This window comes from Astatotilapia calliptera, chromosome 20, assembly GCF_900246225.1.
Source record: "Astatotilapia calliptera chromosome 20, fAstCal1.2, whole genome shotgun sequence".
NCBI lineage: Eukaryota > Metazoa > Chordata > Actinopteri > Cichliformes > Cichlidae > Astatotilapia > Astatotilapia calliptera.
In genome coordinates this window covers 10438136-10455655 of record NC_039321.1, presented here as the reverse complement: position 1 = coordinate 10455655, position 17520 = coordinate 10438136, and the positions used below count along the sequence as shown (strand labels likewise).

Here is a 17520-nt window from a genome sequence, read left to right as displayed (position 1 = left end):
GCCCCCCGCGACCCTGAAAAGGATGAGCGGAAGTGAATGGATGGATGGGTGGAAAAAGAAAAAAAATCCCTGCAGTTAATACATCTACTGAAGCCTGATCGCAAATGATCTTAGTGGAAGGGTGTCATCAAGGAATCATTGAGAAGGGAAATGGGGAGAAAATGCTGAGGGATGTCAAATTATGCAAGACCTGAACTGAAAATCAGTGGCAAAGAGTTATATGGATGCATGAAAGCAAACATTTTCCAAGCAAAGTATAAAGAAATGAGGGGTGGGTCAAGGCTTTTGTACTGTACTGTACTGTATTTGACCAAAAACTGAAGGAATAAGGTAGACCCTGGTAGACCAGGGTTGGTTCTCACATGCTTTTCTCTTGCACAAACTGCTCTTTCAGTACTCCTTCAGTAACCATTCCTTTGTTCAATCAAAATGTGTGTCCTTCTCATTTTTGCAATTAATTGCAACAAAACGTAATTAACCATCACCAGCACTGACACTTTGTGACAACCAACCCCATAGCAGGTTTGGTTGTACCTATAGTTATTAATTGGGTTTCAATAAAAATTGTGATTAAAAAAAGAATGTGTAATGTTGTGAGGGGGTTTTCTGCCTTTCAGATAGAGCCATCAATAAGTTTGAACACCACCTAGTGTTCTGTGTATTTAAACTGTGAATTTGAAGCAGTGATAATTATTGTGACTTATTCTACATATGAGCAGTTAAAATTAGGAATTTGCAGTGTTTTGACAATGTAACCTTTATTAAAGCCACAAAAACAAATGAGAACAGATTCCACATTCATGAGTGTATTCTGAAGTTTTGTATCACTGATATCATTAAAACAGCCAGAATCTTTTTAAAATCTTTTTGTGCAGGATTTTTACCACAGGTAATCTACGCAATAGTAAACAAGTCAGTGTAAACATGTCAGAAGAAGAATGAAAGTCTGGATGGATGCTCAGTTATACATGTAAGGAAAGAGATGTATTTTAAAGTTCTAAAGATCTAGCAACCCTGTAACTTACCCAGGTCAATTATGACAAATGTACACCCCTGGACTGGTACAATATTTGTGAGATTATTTTTTTCAGACAACAAATTGGTCTGGCTATTTGTGCATGACTTAACACAAACCATTCTGCCAACCAACAAACAAAAAGATTTGTCATACCTGTGAGAACCAACCCTAAGACCAGTGAGACAACCATCCCCAACTGACCTCTTGTTAAACATTTTAACTTTTCTACCACCACGGCTTGTGAAAAACTGTTTCAAAGCAAAGCTACTGCTTTGAGCTTTTTAATAAGTGTCTATTTTTAATTACTAATATTATGGGATCTTTTAATACCAAAACAAAACAAAAAATAGTCGCACCAATTAAAATTACAAGATACAAGTGCAAATGTGTGATACTGACAGAATTCCATAGTGCTTTCTAATGTGGTAGTAACAAGTAGTGACAACCCCACTACTCTATTTGACAGAAAATGCCCATTTAAAATTATTCAGCTGGTATTTTACAAAACCGAATTATAAAATAATAATATTTATTATTATTATTACAATTTTAGAATGATGTAAATTATTTTTATTTACTTCAGTTACCTTTATTACAAAAAAACGTTGTTACTTCCTCTGTTTTTATTTTGAAAATCATCGCCGGAAGTTGTAACTTGCTGTAAATTTACACTGTATTTGATTCATGTTTTGTTAGCTAATCTAGCAAGCAGATGCCGACTGCTTCAACTTATTTTCAGATGAATATATGTGGTAAGGCTTTTGCTTTTCTTACGCCTATTTTACTTATCATATGTTGTAAGCTAAACTTAGGGAATTGGAAAGCTAATGCATTGCGTTTCAATGCATTCATGCTGAATTACCTTCTGTGCTAACCAGCTAACGTAGCTAACGATCGCTAACTGGAGCCTATGGAGAAGCCAGGGGGAACAGCCTTGACGTTAATTTTGACGTCTTTCACAGTGTGGTGAAAGCCGTGTTACTTTCGGCTATTAAATGTGCTCAAGAGGCCAAGAAAATGCATAGCAGCATAGGATATGGGCAATCTGTGGTCGCCCTGCGGATTTTGATCGCTTTACGTTAGCTTATGTTTGCGCTAAGGCCTGTGCCACGGCTGGGCCGTTGATGTAAAGCAAGTTACGGTTCATGGCAGTAAATTTATGTGTTGTAACACTTTAATTGGCAGTGATGGAAATTAACCTATACTTCAAATAACTGTACCTCTTACAGAACAATCTTCTGTTATTTGACATGTCTTCGATAATAACTTCACCATCACCGGTCAAAGTGACGTCATTGTATTACAGGTGTGTTAACGTATGATTTGCAATGATGGCCATTTACATACTTGACGGGAATTTATAGGTCTTTGCTGTACTGTGCTATTGTCTTGAGCCACTACTCATTTCTGTTCAGTTTGCTTGAGAAATGGTGCAGAGATTTAGTTAAACATGTGGAAAAATACAGTATATGAGGTGAAAGCAGAGTTTGTACAATTCTAAAAAGCTTGAAAGTCAACATCTGATATGACCACGTTTATTCTTCAACACAGCCTGAACTCTTAGGCAAGCTTTCTTTTAGGCAAGTAATTTCCTTAAGTAGCCTTTAGGAATAGGTCTATGGAACAGAGCTAACAACCATGCCACCATGCTATTGTATAGTGGATCAAAATCTGACGGTGCTTTTCCTCAATGCAGCCCTAAACCAAGACAGAGTGGTCCACCGTGTTTGACAGATGGTTGTAGATACTTTTTTCTCTCCTGACTTCTCCCATACATTATCTGCCATTTGACACAGAACAGGGCTGTAGACTAGCCTTTTGCCACGGTTGCACTGGTGCGTCTAACTTTTTTTTTTTTAGGTGGATCAGCACAAAAGAACAGCTTGATAGCTTATGGACTATCCTCCATTGCAGTGCATCATGTTGTTAGCTTTACTGTATCTTATCAGGGAAACTGGTCAAGCCACTCTCTTCGAAATGTATACACTTTCCCCCTTTTACTTTCAGTAGGCTCTGGCCCGGAGTTGATCGTATGTGGCTCATTATCTGATGCCGTCTCCAGACCAGTATTAGACATAACCTGAGAGGATGATGGGTCCGTGTCAGAACACTGGCTATGAATTTCGGACGGATCGGGCCTTAACTTAACGAAGAAGTTATCAAGCGTTCTTTTCATCTTTTCTCATTACCCACAGCTACATCCACTTCTATCGGGCCTAGGCTACTTACCCCTTTCTATCCACCTGCACTTTCAAATGTACACACACACACGTAGGCCTACAGGAATATCTGGACCACGGCCAATCAGAGAGGTCCTGCACCCTTGACTATCTCTGATTGGTTTAGACCACGATATGGGCATAATGTGTGTCTGTTGCTGACCACGCAGAGACTTTTTTTTTATTTACTCGAATGGTTGGTCGCACTGGTGCAACCTAGCCTAACCCAATTTTTTTTTAGTCACACCATTAAGAAATTAGGTCGCATGTGCGACCAAATTGGTTGCACTCTAGAGCCCTGCAGAACTTTCAAATTTCGGTTCATCAATCTGTAAGTTCATCACTCTAATTTTTGGTCCATTTCAGGCGTAATTTGGCATACCACTGCCTTTTTTCCTCTTTTCCCTTTCCTTAAGAATGGTACTGTTTTTTTGCAATATGTAGTTCAGTTTAGCCCTGTCACTTCTGTTGTACCCCAGATTTTTAAGGACAGTTTTTTTGTTTCACCTCAAACAAAACAAGATGTCTCCTGGGAACAAATTATGTTTTTGCAACAGGCTGCTTGCAACAAAGTGCCTTAAGATACATTTTAGACAGGTTCTTTGCTGTTTGTTATGTGTAGACACAACACGGGTCATTCCTTTAGTTGGGTGCCTTTTTATGTTTGAATGATTCATAGGTCAGTGTTAATTGACTTCACAAATAAAACCACATTCTTCTGAAATGGTCATGGACAGTGAATGAAAAAGCCAAAGACCAGTGAAAATCTTTGAAAGACCTTCAGAAAGCCTGGAGAACTATTGCTGGAGACCACTTAAAAAAATAAAAGCAAGTGTAGCTCCATCCTTCTATTTTCGTCCACTTAGCAGGGTTGTTGGGGGTTCTGGAGCCTATCCCAACCTGCGATAGGGCTACAGACTGAGTACGCCTTGGATAGGTTGCCAGTCTGTCGCAGGACAGACAGAGAGACAGACAATCATTCACACTCAAATTCACACTATGGACAATTTAGAATTACCATATTACTAGTTAACCAAACCTAACTGCATGTCTTTGGACTGTAGGGGGAAGCCAGAGTACCCAGAAAGAACTCACACAGATGTGGGGAGAACATGTAAACTCCACTCAGAAACTGCTCAATGTGACAGCGGTTAGCATTTGTTACCTCACAGCAAGAAGGGCCTGAGTTTAAATCTACCATCAGGCCAGGGCCTTTTTGTGTAGTGTTTCCAAAGAAAATATAAACAAATGAGGGGTCACGCAACTCTTTTTCATAGAACTTTGTGTCCTTACCTTGTTTCCCTTTAAGATTGGTGCCTACCACCTACAGCTGAGCCATCAAGCATATATATTATACTAATATATAATACATATTTAAAAAAATTCAATTATAACTCACATTTTCAGTTATTTGTCACAAACACTGATGCTGTCCAGTTTATTTTATTTTTTCAACTGAGACATTTTGGATTATAAAATGAATTTGGGATTATTTATGTATTTAATCTTTTTTCTGAACCAGTGTAGTTAGTTTGGTTTGGGTTTCAACAGAGGTCACATATCAGTTAAAATAGGTAAAATGTAAAATAAAATAATTGGCTGTATACTGTCTATCAGGCATCATGTGGCTTAACATAAACTTTGTGTCAGGCCTACCCTATTATACTCTTAATCTATGTCTAATGTGTGATTGCAGCATAAAACAGCTCATACGCCACTCCTACTAAGAAGGGAGGATGGCACACCACCGCACCCCACCTGAGACATCCCAGAGGACGGAGTACCTAGAGGCTGATAATGAATCCGACAGGGACTCTGGTGTTGGGGATGATGCAGGAGAGGATGCTGACAGTTGCCATGAAAGCACAGTAACAGAAGAAGAGAAACTTGAGAACCACGATGGCGGGGAAGGAAAAAGTGGGGAGGGAGAAGATTTTACAGTCTTTGTTGCCTTTCAAGGAAATATGGATGATGAAGACTTCATTCAGAAACTTGAGACAATCCTCAGAGGGATACCAAACGTGCTTGATATGGGTTAGTTCTATTTCCTTTAATGCTTTTATTTTGAAAAAGTTATTTGTGTTTGACAATTTGCATTTTAAAAAGCTGCTCATTAATAGATGAACAAATGCAAACTTTCAAGTGCTACTGAAAGTTGTTTCTACTGATGTCTGCATTTATATCAGTCTTGAGCAGAATCCACTTGGATCTTTCCATGTTTCTGATTGTAATGTTGACTCTTAGGGGTCTGTTGACACTTGACAATATAAAATGGCATTCTAATGTGATGAATCTTTAACGATCTATGGTACACTGACTTTGATTCTGTCTTGTAAAACAAGTTTTACAAGGATTGCAAATGCAGACATGTTACCATTTGTGTCCTGGTCTTTCCCCCCCAATAACCAGAAAAAAAATTCCCTTCTGTGCACTGTAATTGCAAGACCACCTCATTAATTATTGCTCCTCTAGGCCCTGAGCGGCTTCAACCACAGCATGTGGAGCCGTGGAACAGTGTGCGGGTTACCTTCAACATTCCTCGGGATGCTGCTGAGCGTCTCCGTCTGTTGGCCCAGAACAACCAGCAGCAGCTCAGAGACCTGGGGATTCTCTCTGTCCAGATAGAAGGTAACGGCACAGTCCTCACGGTTCACTGCACGTCAAAGCAGGATGCATGAGACCATTTTTGTCGATGGCACTTCAATATAAAGCATGCAAACAGGACTTTCTGTACAGATTAAGTTACTTATTGTTTCTGTCCATTGATGTTCAGGGGAAGGTGCCATCAATGTGGCTATGGGACCAAATCGAGGACAAGAAGTCAGGGTGAATGGACCAATGGGTGCACCTGGTCAGATAAGAATGGATGCTGGTTTTCCTGGTCAGCCTGGTCCAGGTATTACTTTACTCAAATTAACACACAGAGGAAGTTCTTGAAAATTTGTTTAATATTTCTTTTACTAGTTTTTTGAATAAATTACAATTTGTATTGGATACTTCGTTTTTGGTTCTTGTTATCCCTAATGTGGTCTTGTTAGTAATTGTGAATTTGTTTTGTTTTCAAAGAAGTATTTACACATTTTTGTATTATTTTTATTTTTGTATTTCATAATGAATAAATATGCTTATATTTCCTCTAGGAGGGGTTCGAATGGCTAATCCATCAATGGTTCCTCCAGGGCCTGGCATGGTAGGTCAGACTATGTTACCAAGTAGTAGTGGACAGATCCACCCTCGACTTCAGAGACCACCTTCACAAACAGGTTCAGGTTTCTTATTTCTCTACATGTTGCATTTTAGGATATGTTGCATTTTATACTGTACTGTAACAGGAAAAATTGCACCTTCCTGACTCACAGATGCGATGGATCCAATGATGTCAGTCCAACAGCAGCAACAGCTTCAGCACCAACAGGCTGGTCCCCATGGCTCAGGCCCCATGCCTCCTCAAGCTGCACATCACATGCAGGCTCTACAGGCTGGGAGACCGCTCAATCCTGCTGCACTGCAGCAGCTACAACATCAGCATCACCAGCAGCAACAGGCTCAGCTCTCCCAACTTGGACCTAGACCTCCATTCAACCAATCAGGCCAGATGGCTGCGCCCTCTGGCTGGAATCAGTTGCCTCCTGGTGTCCTCCAACCACCCACAGCCCAAGGAGGCCCTGCCTGGAGAAAGCCCCCACCCCAAGCACAGATAGTTCAACGCCCACCTTCCCTTGCTACAGTTCAGACCCCCAGTCATCCTCCGCCCCCCTACCCAGTTGGCAGCCAGCAGGCTGGGCAGGTATTCGGTGCGATGGGACAGGGACAATTACAGCAACAACAACAACAGGCTGGAATGGGTCAGTTTGCTGCTCCCCAGCCTAAAGGTCAACAGCCTGCCACTGGTGTTGCAGGGCCACCAAGACCCCCTCCACCCCTACCACCAACTACTGGACCACAGGGTAACCTCACTGCCAAATCCCCTGGTTCGTCCTCATCTCCTTTTCAGCAGGGTTCACCAGGGACACCACCTATGATGGCTCAGAGACCTACAACTCCACAGGGCTTCCCCCAGGGTATAGGTTCACCAGGAAGGGCAGCCCTCAGTCAACAGGGTAACATGCAACAGGCATTCATGGGAATGCCCCAGCATGGACAGCCTGGGGCCCAAGTTCACCCAGGTGAGATGCTTCATAATTATTTATTGTCACACTAAAAACACGTTTTTGGTTATCAGAAAAACATTACGTATTTGGTTCTAAGATGTCTAAAATATCAAAATGTTTTATATATGCAGGTATGCCAAAGCGACCCATAGGCTTTCCAACCCCAAACTTTGTTCAAGGTCAGGTGAGTGCTAGCACTCCAGGAACCCCTGTTGGAGGCCCCGGCCAGCAGCTACAGAGCAGCCAAGCAATGGCTCACACAGGTAAAATGTCTACAACACTGCACACATGTGGGATTTATGTCTTAGGTGCAACACAGTTATCTGCTTTTCTAATACATGGGCGTCTTTTATATAGTTATTTATTTTCTTTTGGCCATTAAACTGTTAAGACAATCAGAATTTTTTACATTTAATAAATATATTTGTATTGTTAGAGCGTATAGTTGCAGAGTTTGTAGTTTAGCATTATTAGATCACTGAGAAACAGCTTAAAATAGTTAATAATGTATAATAATGCAATAATGTATAATAAATAGCAATAAATTCATTATAGGCCTTAACTTTGATTTTGACAAACTTAATAGCGGTCGGCAGGCCATACAGTGCCATTTGTACTAAAATAAAAGGGTTCATTAAAAAAATGGCATCAGTAAGTAGCTTAATCTATTTTCCTTTTTGTTAAGAGTAATGTATTCTGTTTACCCTTGTTAAGACCAAGTCACAATTTGGCTTTTTTTTTTTTTTATCAAGTTTTTCATTAAAATATTAGAGTAATGTATTTTAAATTATTTATGCTATGGATCCACCTGTGCCGTTTCTGATAAAGATGAGAATGTATTTGTCAGTGTCAGTGCAACATGCATAAGACTGACACATTGAATAAGAGCACGATCTTAAGTCTGCAAAAAGCCAGTGCTCCATTTTGTCAAGCAGGCCTAGAGACCCATCAGCAAGCCCGTAGCAACTCAGCAACCTAGGTGGTTGGCATAAGCGATAACACATTTTCCCTAGTAATCAGTGGTTGCCGATTCGTCGCAGACCGAATCGGCAACTGGGGCTTTAAAGAAAGTGATGAGAATTCACACCAAAATTTAATCGACTCTTCCTTTGGACATGTTTCACTTCTCCAGCAATTCAGATGAAAGATATGGTAGTTTTTGTGTGAACTTCATGTCAAACAAATTAACTACACCTTTCACATAATAGTAGGTGACTTATAGTAGACTAATAGTAACTTATCTCTGGACACTTTATAATCTAATTTAACAAAGCATGGCTCTGTGTGCAGTTAGCAGAAGGCATAATAGCTGATTACCTCACATGAAATCCATTAAGTTATTGTCTTTATGTCCCTCCCCAACCCATTTTGCATTAGGAGCTCAACCATCAGCCTCTACACCAAACTCAATGCAGGGACCACCCCATGCTCCACCTAATGTTATGGGTGTTCAAAGTAGCATGGCAGGTTCAGCACCTGGTACAACTGCTGGGCCTAGTATGGGCCAGCAACAGCCTGGCCTCCAGACCCAGATGATGGGCCTCCAGCATCAGGCCCAGCCTGTGTCCTCCTCCCCCAGCCAGATGGTTCAAGGCCAGGGTGCAGGTCAGACTGTCCTCTCAAGGCCCATCAATCAAGGGCAGAGAGGAGGGATGACCCCACCCAAGCAGATGATGCCTCAGCAAGGCCAGGGGGTGATGCATGGGCAGGGTCAGATGGTTGGAGGCCAAGGGCACCAGGCCATGCTCCTGCAGCAGCAGCAGCAACAACAACAGCAGCAACAAAACTCAATGATGGAACAAATGGTTGCCAACCAGATGCAAGGCAACAAGCAGGCTTTCGGGGGCAAGATGCCAGCCGGGGTTATGCCTGGGCAGATGATGCGTGGCCCTTCTCCAAATGTACCAGGTAACATGGCTCAGTTCCAGGGTCAGGTTGGCCCACAGCAGATGACTCCACAGCAACAACAACAAATGGCTCAACTTCAGCAGCAGCAAATGCAACAACACCAGCTGCAACAGCAGCTGCAACAGCAACAGCAGCACCAGCAGATGAATCAGCAACAGTCTCAGCAGGTTCCTGTTGCTGGAAATCCTAATCAAGTTATGGGCATGCATGGGCAACAGATGAGACTGCCTTCAGGGCACCCTCTCATTCAACAACAGTTGCAACAGCAGCAGTTACAACAGCAGCAGAAGCAACAACAAGCCATGATGCAACAGCAGCAGCAGCAACAACAACAACAGGCAGCTCAGCAACATCCACATGCCATGGGGGATCCAAACAGTGGGACAGGAGATTTGGGAGTACAACAAATGGTTCCTGATATGCAGGCACAGCAACAGCAAAGCATGATGGGAGGCCCCCAGCACATGCAGATGGGAAATGGGCACTTTCCAGGTCATGGCATGAATTTCAACTCACAGTTTCCAGGTCAGATGCAGATTGCAGGACCTTGTGGACAGCCAGGTGGCTTTCCTGTTAGCAAAGATGTTACACTGACTAGCCCACTGCTGGTCAATCTGCTGCAGAGTGATATTTCAGCCAGCCAATTTGGACCAGGAGGAAAACAAGGAGCAGGTGGGGGAAATCCAGCCAAACCCAAAAAGAAGAAGCCAGCACGCAAGAAGAAGCCCAAAGAGGGAGAAGGTCAACAGCAAGTAGAGGGACTTGGGTAATAATTTGTACTTGTAACAGTTTTTGCCATGGGATGCAATTTATTTTCATCACTCATTGGTTAATTGTCTAATTGTTCAACAATTTCTTTCTCTTCTTAGTAGTCTTGAAGTGGCTGCTGGCATGGAGGATGCTGAACTGCCAAATCTTGGTGGTGAACATGGTATGGGCTTAGACAACGCAGGCCAGAAACACCCTGAATTTGCTAACAGGCCTGGAGGTAAATAGCAACATACATTTCCAGTTATTTTGTGCACATTTAAGTTGCATTCAGTCCAGGGTAAATACCCTAACTTTATTTATTTGCAGTAAACTTTTTTACTGCATCTTTTAAAAAAAAAAAAAAAAAAAAAAAAAAAATATATATATATATATATATATATATATATATATATATATATATATATATATATATATTTGTTTGTTTGTTTGTTTGTTTGTTTGTGAATCTTTTTATGCTTTTACTTAGGCTTTCCTGGCCAGCCTGGAGATCAAAGAGTATTGCAGCAAGTACCCATGCAATTTATGCAGCAACAACAACAACCACCATCGCAGCAACAACAACAGCAGCAGCAGCAACAACAACCACCATCACAGCAACAACAACAGCAGATGCAGCAGCAGCAGCAGCAACAACAACCACCATCACAGCAACAACAACAACAGATGCAGCACATACAACAACAGCAGATGCAGCAACAACAAATGCAGCATCAGCAGCAGCAAATGCAACAGCAAATACAGCAACAGCAGCAACAGTTGCAGCAGCAGCAACAGTTACAGCAACAGCAGCAACAGTTGCAGCAGCAGCAACAGTTGCAGCAGCAGCAGATGCAACACATGCAACAGATACAAGGTCTCCAGAATGCACAAGGACAGCAGGGAATGACAGGACAGCAGACTACAGGTCAAGGCCAGCCCCAAATGCACCCTCATCAGCTACAGCAGCAACCACAACAGCAACCACACCTGCAACAGCAGGTAATAAAGTTATGTACATTGGTGATAATTTTTGGTATTAGCATAACAATATGTCAGTTCATACTTAGCAGTGAGCCTCATGTTTCTTTCTAGCAACAACAGCAGATGATGATGATGCTGAAGATGCAGCAGGAGCAGGCGAAGAATCGTATGCCCATCCCTCCAGGAGGGCAGCTACCTCCCCGAGGAATGGGCAATCAAACTGAGGTGCAAAGACATCCTGTCTCACAGCAAGGCAACATGCCTGTGATGATCAGCCTTCAAGGACCTGGAGGGGTGCCACCATCACCTGACAAAGCCAGAGGAATGCCCCTGATAGTGAACCCACAGGTGAGGGCCCTGTTGGGACATACATTAACATAGTGCTGAAATTCTCATCTATTTTTTTTTTTAGCATTTAAGTTTGGAGTGCAAAGATGTAATATGAACAATTTGCCTTTGTTTTTCCTCTCTACTTTTTAGCTTGCAGGGGCTGCACGACGAATGTCCCATTCTGATGCAGGACAGGCTCCCCAAGGAACTGGATCTGAAGAAGCCCCTTCAGGTGCCCACTCAAAGCAGGACAGACCTGGTGGCCCAGAAATGGGGGGACAACCAGGAAATGGCACTCAACAGATTGTGGGCAATCAGGCCTCCAACACTCACATGATGAAGCAAGTCCCTGGTTCAGCGCAAATGCCCCAGCATACTGGAGCTAGTCCTCAGCAGCAGTTACCCACTCAACCTCAACAAGGAGGTCCCATGCCTGGTCTTCATTTCCCCAATGTCCCCACAACCTCACAGAGTTCAAGACCTAAAACCCCCAACAGAGCCAGCCCCAGACCATACCACCATCCCCTCACCCCAACCAATCGTCCACCCAGTACTGAACCCTCAGAAATTAACCTTTCACCCGAGAGGCTAAATGCCTCTATTGCAGGGCTTTTTCCTCCCAAAATTAACATTCCTTTGCCTCCAAGGCAACCAAACCTAAACAGGGGATTTGATCAGCAAGGTCTTAATCCAACAACTCTGAAAGCCATTGGACAGGCACCTCCTAACCTAACTTTACCAGGAAACAACAATGGCAGTGCTGGTGGAAATAACACTAACAACAATCAGCAGGCATTTTCTGCTGGTTCTGGTACTGGGATGGTAGGTGCTAAACAGGACAAACCAGCTGGAGTGCAGGGTAAGAGGGCAAGTCCCAGCAATAGTAGGAGGTCAAGCCCAGCCTCTAGTCGTAAGTCAGCCACCCCGAGTCCAGGAAGACAGAAAGGGGCAAAAATGGCTGTCACTGGCCCTCCACACCAGCAGCAGTTGGTCAGTCCTCAGGGGCAAACAATGATGCTAAGCCCTACCTCAGTACCTCCAAGTCCAGTATCTATGGCTTCACAAGTGACTGGTTCCATGGAGGCGCAGCAGACCCAGAGCAACCTTCATGGAATTCAAGGTAACCCTGCTGATGGAGTCAGGGATAGTCAGGGAATGATAACAGCAGAGCAGCGACAGATACCACAGTCTCAGTCACAGCCACAGCCTTTAAGGGAGTTATCAGCACCCAGAATGACTAGCCCTCGTCTGCCTGCACCTCAGCAGCCTAAAACTGACTTGGAACTGCAGGCTTGCACTGTTGATAGGCAGCTGACGCATTCAGCGCCTGTACAGGAGTCCGAGGTCTCACCTGCTATCAGAGCAGCCCCGACTTCCCTAAACCAGTTACTGGATAACACAGGTGTTCCAAATATGTCCCTGAGAACCGTACAGAGTAGTACTGTTAGGGATGTAATGGGAAAGGACAGTCCTAAGTCTGCTTTTGATCCAGAAAGACCACTTCACAGTAATTCCCAAAGCACAGATGTGGCAGTGTCTGTTGCTAATACTGCAGAAACCGAAGCTAAACTCAAACCTGCTGTCCCAGTCCCTACCAGCAGTCCTAACTTACTGCCTGTTTCAGTTCCTGGTTCACATCCTCCCAATAGCATGAACTCCAATACCACTCCCAGCCTTAATCAAAACCCAGTTTCCAGTCTTGGTGTCATTCCTAGTTCAAATGTAAATGCAACACCTACACACACAGTCAGTACCAACACTAATGCCACCACAAGTGTAAACCCCAGTACAATTGCTTCCAGTCAGATTAGTTCTGCGTCCACAGTTAGTAGTAGTTCGAACTCTAGCTCTGCTGTAAACCCAATTGGTTCGGCTACTAAACCAAGCCCTAGTCCTAAAACTGTGACAAGTGTACACTCAGTCATACAGATCCCTGCCTCTTCTAGCACCATTTCCCCCAACCAGATCACTGTGTTTGTGGCCTCAAACCCTATCACTTCTGCCCCTGCTTCACAGCCGCCCACATCTATGGTTTCAACTATGGTGGCTGTCCCTCACAGGAACATTAGACCTCAGGACATCCGGCAGCAGAGCTCAGCATCCCGACCTCCTCAGTTCATCACAACCACCCCTGTATTTATCAACCCAATTTTCCAGGTCCCAAGTTCATCTGTGGCTCCCAATACTACAGTGGTATCTCAGTCAGTCACCATGGTGGGGTCTATCCAAGTGTCAAATGCAAATATCCAGCTTTCTGCTGCTCCAAGCTCTATCCAGTCCTCAGGGACTAACATGACCAGCAGTCAGCCCACTAGAAATGCTGTTGGACAGCTTCAGATTGCCACTAGTATGTCATCACCGGCCCCAGCACCTCCCCTAGGTCTTCAAAGTAACCCAGCAGCTAACAAAACAGAAAGCCCCGGTGAGGCTATTTCTACTCCAAAATCTCACCCAGTTCCACAGCCATCTCCTCATCCCAACCCTTCAGCATCTCCCTTTCAGCCACCTCTGGCTTCTCCTCTTCCCTGCTCTAGTCCTGGGGCTGTTAACACCGTCCGGAAAAGCCCTGTTTCTTCATCTCCAACTGCCCAGTTAAGAAGTAAGCCTGCACAGGTTGCTGTAGCTGTTTCTGTTACAGCGGACTCCCAGCAAAGTCCTGTGGAAAGGCCTGCACAGGGGCACACAGGGGCTGTGCCACCACAGGTCTTTCATCCTCCTGCTAGTCCAGCCATTCAGATTGAAGCACAAGCCCCCCATACTACTGCTGTTTCCCAAAACACCCTTGCTATATCTGCAGTTTCATCTCCAGTCCCAGTTCCTGGTCAAGTCACTGCTCCTACTCAGATTATAAGCCAGACTCAAGCACATGCACCAGCTTCAGTCTCAACCCCAATGCAAGCTGTAACATCTCAAGCTCCTGTTGTGGCTGTAGTTGGTACTCCCACTGGTGTTTCTTCTTCAGCTGTGCTCTCCACAGTTCCTCTTGTGCAAAGTCCAGTACCGTCCATTATTCCAACCCTTGCCACACCTGGACCTGTTCGCGAGGGTTCCCAGACCACATCCTCTCCAGCTGCTAACCCAAGCGGAGTTCCAGCAGGCCAGTCTGACCCTGCAACAGCTGTGGAGCCCTCCATCCCAACAGCTGGAGCAGCTGCTGAAACCACTCAGACCACAGCAGGTAAATGTGCAGCCGTGAGCTACATTAATTTTTGAAGCTGATGAGCACCTTAATGCACTACATGTCAGTCATGTGCTTAGGTCCACTTATTGTATGTTACAAAAAACGTGTATAATGCTAGCTTATGTATGAAGTATTGTTTAATGTTTATGTCTTTTTCGATAGAAAAAGGCTGTTTCTCTGTGCAAATATTCTGGCAACTGATTCCCATAGTGGGAAGAATCCACTGCTTAGCTCCCTATATACAATTACATAGCTATATCATATGTGCCCATATGTGAACAGTTAGTGGTGTGTATTTTAATGTGTTATTTATTTAGATATGTCAATTGAACTGTTTTATTCTTTCACCTCCCAGCACCTATTCAACAAGAAGCTCCACAGTCACAGGAACCTACTGCTACCGAGAAGACCGGTTAGTGTTGTCATCCTTGTTTTTGAGCTGTTAAAATACTTCTCTCTAAAATAGAATATAAGCAATTGGAATTTAAATTGCACGTGAATAATTCCTGTTTTTGTTTTGTTCAGGTGAAGAGGCTTCGACCGGTTCTGAACAGGGGTAAGATCATGTTCTTTGTTATGGTTTGTTAATTGCTGTGTAATGTGTCACGGGCTAGGGTTTTTAAGGTGTCCCTTACTGCTGATCTTTGAAAAAGCTGGCCTAATCTTAAGATTGATGCTTTTGAAGAAGAAATGCTTAGACATTTCAAGCTTCACTGAAACTCAGGGAGTTCATTTGCTTGGCCACGGAGGGATACATGGTGAAATCAATGAGCCATATGGCCCCAGCAATGGGTACGTATGATAAGCATGCAACAATATAATTATATTAATGCATGTCAAAAGGTTGAACAATGAGCAGCCCATCACAGAACAAATTGCAGCTCTCCCACTGACCTTTATGGCCATGTTTCTTTTCCTGGGGATTGTCGTGTTGTGGTGGGGGGAAGTGAAGCCATGTTTTGTTCAGCACAGTGTATAGTTTACCGCTGTTTTTCCACTTCTATCACAGATGGGCAAAGAAAAGAAAGGCGCCCATCAACTTAGTCTCAAGGTATGTATTTTAACACGTTTGTGCTGAAAAGACACAAGCAGTGATCATGTCAGCGTAGTGGATGCTGTCGGGATGAAGATGGACAGTATCTGTGGTAGACGAGGAAAAACAGCAGAGTCCTGATTGGTATTATATCTTTCTCTGACTAGAGCAGAGTTAACTCACACCGTTGTCTGTTTGGTAAAACTTTCTTGTGTTGTTCTCCTTTTCTTTTCCATTTTTTCCCCTTTTCTATCTTGTTCTCCCAGAGCTGCTGTGGAGAAGCCCAAAGGGCCAAGCAGGCGCAGCTCCCGGGCTGAGAAAGAGGTGGAGGAGGAGCCAGTAGCAGACAGCAGCCTTAGGAAGAGATCGGCCAGGCCTGCAACCAGTGCTGCTGTGAAAGGTAATTAAAAAAGACACCGTATCAATCACTATATCCAAGCTGTGCCTGCTACCATTTCCCCGACACAAATGCATGTCTTCTCTTTGACAGAAGCTGGAGCGAGCCCCACGCAGGCCAAGAGAAGGAAGTCTAAGTAGGCACGACTACAGTTGTGTTTACCTGTGAAATGTACTGTAAATGTTTTTGTTTCCCCGCTGTGAATCACTTGATAATGGTTTCTCTGAGCAGGATTATAAATTTTTACTAGAGGAAGAGACCTGTGTACAGATTGTTTTAAAAGGAATCATGCTATTGTCGTGTCCACGTGAGATTGTAGTTAGGTGTGCATACAGTTTGTGTGAATGTGCTTTTTATATGAAATGCTGGATTAATCATGTGAAGATAGATGGTGCAGCTTGTCATGACGGTATAATGTAAAACAAATAAAATTTTCTACCGCTTTTTTTCTGTGGAAATGAGTCATTTGATCTGTGTGTTGCCCTTAATTCACTCTTTAGTTGCTTTAAACAGGAATGTCAGACTTTGAGTTTAAGCGGGCCAGACCAGTAAAACTATATAGAGATTGACAGACCACGTGACTTTCGCGCATTGTTTTGTGGGTACCTGTGGCAGAAATTTAAAAAAAAACACTGCATCAAGCGCTAGTATTTCCAGCATCGGTAATCATTAATTCTGCGGTTTTAATCCCTACTTGCATTTTATTCGCCCCAAAAACAGTTATGTACAAAACGACGGAGAACACGGCAGGTCCAAACAAAGACAGACTTGACGAAATGGCAAAAAAAGGACGAGGAAAAAAATCAAAGGAGTGAAATGGTCAGACCCATACGAGCATACAGAGTGGAGTAAGGACGTTAGCGTGGTGCCCAACTTTCATCACGCACCTATTTATTATTATATGGTCCTAAGTGTGAGTGCATACACTCACAATATGTTTAGTAACTTCAGATCCCTGCAACAAGCCCAGGTCCAGTTTACTTTTGTGATTTGGACTATTCCATTTAACAGCTGCTGTTTTTTTCCCCTTTATCTCCTGTACAGGCCAACGTCTTTTCAGGTTGTAGTATTACACAACATTTTCAGATCTAATATAAATAAAATGAGTGTTTCGTAATTCATTCAATTTATTGTTTTTATTTATAACTGGCATTATTGTTTCATTCTATTATAGAATCTTACAAGAAAGAGGCAAAATTGTATTCCATTATGCTTTATTAGCTGCTTCGGTACAAAAACAAAAACAAAACTATTGCAAAACAACATACTGGAAAATCGTTATTCATCACTTGATTGCTTCAATACAACACTTGGGCACATATATGCGGGACGCTTCGTGGCTGTTTTGATATCGCTCTCTGTCTTAACCGATCAAATCCCGCTGTGGTAGCAGCTTTCCAATCGGTATGACCCCGGTTGACAGAGGGTGGATCGCATTCCAGCATTTTGTAGGCTGGTTTTCCTACAAAACACAACAAACATTAGCCCGCAAAGCCACAGTGAACAAAGCAGCATAGCGCAACAAATTCAGTTCAAATCAATATAAGACTTC

The 17520-nt window shown here is 43.2% G+C and overlaps 1 protein-coding gene across 2 annotated transcripts; it reads left to right on the top strand.

Annotated features, from left to right (window-relative positions):
* The first annotated feature begins 1660 nt into the window (after nt 1-1660).
* Nucleotides 1661-16422, top strand: ncoa6 (nuclear receptor coactivator 6). Of its 2 annotated transcripts, XM_026153820.1 has the most exons (18): nt 1661-1770; nt 2248-2324; nt 4934-5271; nt 5710-5865; nt 6011-6133; nt 6378-6500; nt 6597-7403; nt 7520-7651; nt 8766-10062; nt 10166-10284; nt 10534-11045; nt 11139-11375; nt 11508-14535; nt 14894-14950; nt 15064-15094; nt 15548-15589; nt 15838-15971; nt 16062-16422. In XM_026153820.1, the coding sequence occupies exons 3-18, from the start codon at nt 4974-4976 to the stop codon at nt 16106-16108; spliced, it is 7143 nt and encodes a 2380-aa protein (XP_026009605.1). In that variant the 5' UTR covers nt 1661-1770; nt 2248-2324; nt 4934-4973; the 3' UTR covers nt 16109-16422. The 2 variants fall into 2 exon arrangements, with proteins under 2 accessions (XP_026009605.1, XP_026009604.1); XM_026153819.1 differs by lacking the exon at nt 2248-2324.
* The last annotated feature ends 1098 nt before the right edge of the window (nt 16423-17520 follow it).

What these genes read in the sequence shown, in the direction of transcription:
- ncoa6 (XM_026153819.1), top strand. Translation starts at nt 4,974, where the DNA reads ATGGCACACCACCGCACCCCACCTGAGACATCCCAGAGGACGGAGTAC. An exon ending in TCTCTCTGTCCAGATAGAAG is followed by an intron (nt 5,866 to 6,010) that starts GTAACGGCACAG and finishes ATTGATGTTCAG; the next exon opens with GGGAAGGTGCCATCAATGTG. An exon ending in CAGCAAGTAGAGGGACTTGG is followed by an intron (nt 10,063 to 10,165) that starts GTAATAATTTGT and finishes TTCTCTTCTTAG; the next exon opens with TAGTCTTGAAGTGGCTGCTG.